This window comes from Trypanosoma equiperdum (assembly GCF_001457755.1).
Source record: "Trypanosoma equiperdum strain OVI genome assembly, contig: ctg_418, whole genome shotgun sequence".
NCBI classification, from domain to species: Eukaryota; Euglenozoa; class Kinetoplastea; order Trypanosomatida; family Trypanosomatidae; genus Trypanosoma; species Trypanosoma equiperdum.
In genome coordinates, this window is record NW_027124330.1 from 4,972 (window position 1) to 8,681 (window position 3,710).

A 3,710-nucleotide genomic window follows, 5' to 3' on the forward strand; every position below is an offset into this window, starting at 1 on the left:
ACGGTGGCCTCTACCGACTCGTCATGTTGTATGACACGTTATAATGCCCAGGACCAGGCGCCCGGGGGTTCTTGCGTTCCCACCTCTCGGACTGCAATCGATGACCACAGAACTGTGTCTCTTTGGTTATTTGCCTCTCAAAAAGCGGAACCGACTTGCATTTGTAGGGGATGTCAACATTGTAGACTGCCTGGGCACCGCATCCACCGGTGTTGAATAATCGCGCACGTTTTTCGCGCGAAACGTGTGTTTCAATCATCGGGTTCCCCACCACACGAGGTTCTACTAGTCGGCGATTGCTGGTATCATAGCAAAGGTCATGCATCACTTGCCAGGTCGCAGGCGGCCGCGAGCTCCCATTTATTTTTGCTGCACGCTCTGTTGTTGGTTTCACCCATTTGTAATTCGGTACCTCGCCAATCTCCGCTGGGTTCGGTTGGTGCAATGGCGTGTGACCAGGGGCCTTCGGGTTTATATACACCGCTACCGAACGTTTTGTCACAGGAGCCAAATTAACATTCTCCGGGGCCTCTGGCGCAACTGAAGTTGGTGCAAAGGAGCTCCGACCTTTCATCCTGGAAAACTGCCGTACCCGCGGGGCGTCACAACGATCGAACATGCCGCGAGGGAATGAGGTGTCGCGCTCGATCGACACGGAGCGGTCCACATTCTTCATCCGCTGCTGCTTCTCCAATTGCTCTTCAGTCGACAGCCGCGGTGCCATTAGTACGTTGCGAGTGCGCCGCCTCACGGCGTTCAATGCATTATCCACATCGGCGACATCCGGCACTGCTCTGTACGGGGGAGCCTTATTCAACCAGTGTTTCTCCCGTGTACTCTCACGGTCCATGGCGACAATACGGTGGGGATTGTGCGCGATGTCACCTCCGACGTCGTACATACCCACCGCCGCCGCTGCCGCGACCGCCTCACGTTTTCGCTCAGTCACAGTAAAAGCGAACTTTGCGGGGCAGCGGACACGCTTAACAGTGGAACGAACATCGGCGTACGGGAAGTAGTCCAAGTCTGCTGCGGCACTCCGTGCACTGGCGACAGATCGCGGCGTTTTAGATGTGAAGAAATAGCTCCCTGTGTTTGCCGGAGCCAACCGCTCGCGCACAACGAACGCGGGTTCCGGGACGCGGTAAGTAACACTCACTGCGAAGTCCCGCACGCTCTCCGCGCCGTGGATAGAAGGTGTCTGACAATCGAACACAGTTTTAGGGCGCGACAAACTGAGTTCCTCTGGTTGTTCCTCTTCTTTAACAGTTCGGGTACGTGGAGGGGCAATATACCCGCCAGTTACCCGTGGTTCCACCTGGCTGAAGCGCAGGTGGTAGTGTCCCAGTTCCGGATGCCACACCCCAGGCAATGAGGACCCGTCGTGGAAGCGTTTCGCACGCTTGAAACTTGGTGATACCGACCTACCTGTCTCCCTCGGCGACTTCGCGCGACCTGAAAGCGTGGTTGCCCCCATTCCGTTTGCTGTTGCGGACAGCTGCGCCTCAGGGAGAATCGCAGCATTAAATTCAGAGGCCGTGGTCCAGTGCTCACGGCCCACGGCGTCAGAAACCGCGTCCGCATCGATGAGCCTATTCGCTGGAAGCATGAAGAGCGTAGTCTCCAGTTGCCGCGCGTCATCGGGATGTGGGGCGTTCTCAGTCGTCTTTTGCGCCATACGAGCCGTCCGTAACGCATCGATGCGGTAGGGACGAAAACTACTAATCAGTTCGTCGTTGTCTGCTATGTGTTTGATCGTCTCCGCTGTGGGTACCATATCAACGATGGTGTTGTACCCGGCGCCCTCGATGATGGTGCCGCCCAGGTCGTTATTTACGTCAGCCGCCGCCTTTGTGCACGAAGGCGCCATGGTGCGGAGCTCTGGTAATACAAGACGGAATTCTGCCGCTACGTCCCAAGCTTTTTGGGACTCCCTTTGGAGCTGTAGCAGCCGCTCCCGCTCCTTTTTGCCGACGGACTGCACATTCTGAGAGATGCCGGCGCGACGGAGAAACGCATCACTTTTGTCGATTGAACAACCAACGCGGCTGAGACTCGGCTGGATGGTTGTCACGATCCGATTCAACATCTGCACGTCATCTAGAGCATTGTCCACAACCACCATGATGGTCGCACTCGTCTAGATAATGTCTCACCCTACCCCTGCTGTGTAAAACCTAACGAGAAACAATGAACTCTTCTCACCGTTGCCGTTCAGTTATCTCCTTTCCCGCGCGCAAATGTGGCTCCGGGCTCTACTCTAAAGAACAGTCAGAAGCAACAACAACAACAACAACAAAGTCGTGCTGCTGCAGAAACACGGCGTTTCCTTCCTCCCTTTATTTGCCTTCACAATAGTTGTTGGGGAAAAGAAAAAAGGAGTGGGGGGCAATAATGGGCAGGAAAAAAAAAGAAAAGACCGCGGGTAAATGATGGGCTAAGGGATAGTAAGGCAGAGGCGGACCGCACCGATAGGAGGTTGCACCTCCGTTGAAGAGGAGAAGAAAAAAGAGTGAAGACGGCTACACGTTCGTTTTGGTTGTTCGTTCGCTTGCCCCCCCCCGTCACAACTCGGGAGGAGAATAGAAATGCGATGGAACGCACAGGGGGGAGGGAGTAATTTCGTGGGTAGTGTGCGCGCGCGTGGGGAAGGGGAAAAGATGCAGCTGCTTGTTGTAGAGAGAGGAAGATCACAAAAGGTAAAAACAAACAATCGAAAACATATATATATATATATATATGCATTAAAATACGTGGAGCTACATACTTTAAAAGTAAAAATTAAATAAACATACCACGTTTCGGCTTTTTTTTCTTCAAAGGGGGGATGAGCGGGACCGTTAGTGTTGTCCCTGGGCACACACACAAAAAAAAAAACGACAGCAGCAACCAAGTACAAGGAGTTGCGCAGTTGGGGAGGGATGCGATAGGGACGGAGTAGACAAACCGACACACACACACACACACTCACGGGCAGGTGTTTGATACAAGAGTAACAATCAAGAAGGTAGTGGCAACAACGCAAAGAACAAAGACAGTGATAAATAGACGGAGCGCAAGCCCCTCCCCGCCACAGCAACCCACATTAAAACATCACTCTCTTCACTTCCCTTAGAACTCTCCCACTTTCATGTATTCCTGCCTGTTTAACTTTCTTTTCCTTTTGATTCCTCTGCCCCGCCCTTCCAACCACTTGGGTCGTTGCCCACGCAACCCAAATTCAACCACATGCCTTTCCGAGTATTTCCTTCACCACTCAACGTGGCCAAAAGATCCCCCACCATTTTTACTTGTTTATTCCTCTCCAGCGATAATGGAGGTGCCGCCCAACTCCCTTTTACTTTCCGCTGCTGCCACCATTACTGCTCCCATGCACTGCATTTTGGTCATACGGAAGAGGGAGTTGGAGAGGAGTGCGGTGAAGGGTGTTATGAGTCGAAATCGTAACAACTGGTGGGGCGATGCGGATAAATGGTAGTGAAACAAAACACACAGAGTAAATAGCATGCGACCAAGCACAAGTACCAAACGCAAAAGTTATAATAGAGAGATGGCGAGAAGAAAGGAGTGACACTAATAACTACTAACGGATAAGAATAAAGGATATGGTAGGTGTGTTTGTTGAAACGAACCCCCTTCCCCAATCATTTGCCCTCACCGTCATTAATGAAACACCATAACCAAGCCGAATACCAGCGAAAAAAAAAAAA

At 52.2% G+C, this 3,710-nt stretch overlaps 3 protein-coding genes across 3 annotated transcripts in view; 2 read left to right on the forward strand and 1 right to left on the reverse strand.

The window, feature by feature from the left end:
• Window positions 1-10: 10 nt before the first annotated feature.
• TEOVI_000173600 (uncharacterized protein) lies at window positions 11-2,125 on the reverse strand (the record flags this gene model as incomplete). Its single annotated transcript, XM_067224919.1, has 1 exon — window positions 11-2,125. The coding sequence occupies one exon, from the start codon at window positions 2,123-2,125 to the stop codon at window positions 11-13; it is 2,115 nt and encodes a 704-aa protein (XP_067081020.1).
• Window positions 2,126-3,130: 1,005 nt separating this feature from the next.
• TEOVI_000173700 (uncharacterized protein) lies at window positions 3,131-3,478 on the forward strand (the record flags this gene model as incomplete). Its single annotated transcript, XM_067224920.1, has 1 exon — window positions 3,131-3,478. One exon carries the CDS (start codon window positions 3,131-3,133, stop codon window positions 3,476-3,478), a length of 348 nt encoding a protein of 115 aa, XP_067081021.1.
• A 188-nt stretch (window positions 3,479-3,666) lies between these two features.
• TEOVI_000173800 (uncharacterized protein) overlaps window positions 3,667-3,710 on the forward strand; it is a gene marked incomplete at both ends in the record, with an annotated part of 579 nt that continues 535 nt past the window's right edge. The window contains one exon of the mRNA XM_067224921.1: window positions 3,667-3,710. Within this exon, the coding sequence (XP_067081022.1) occupies window positions 3,667-3,710 (44 nt within the window).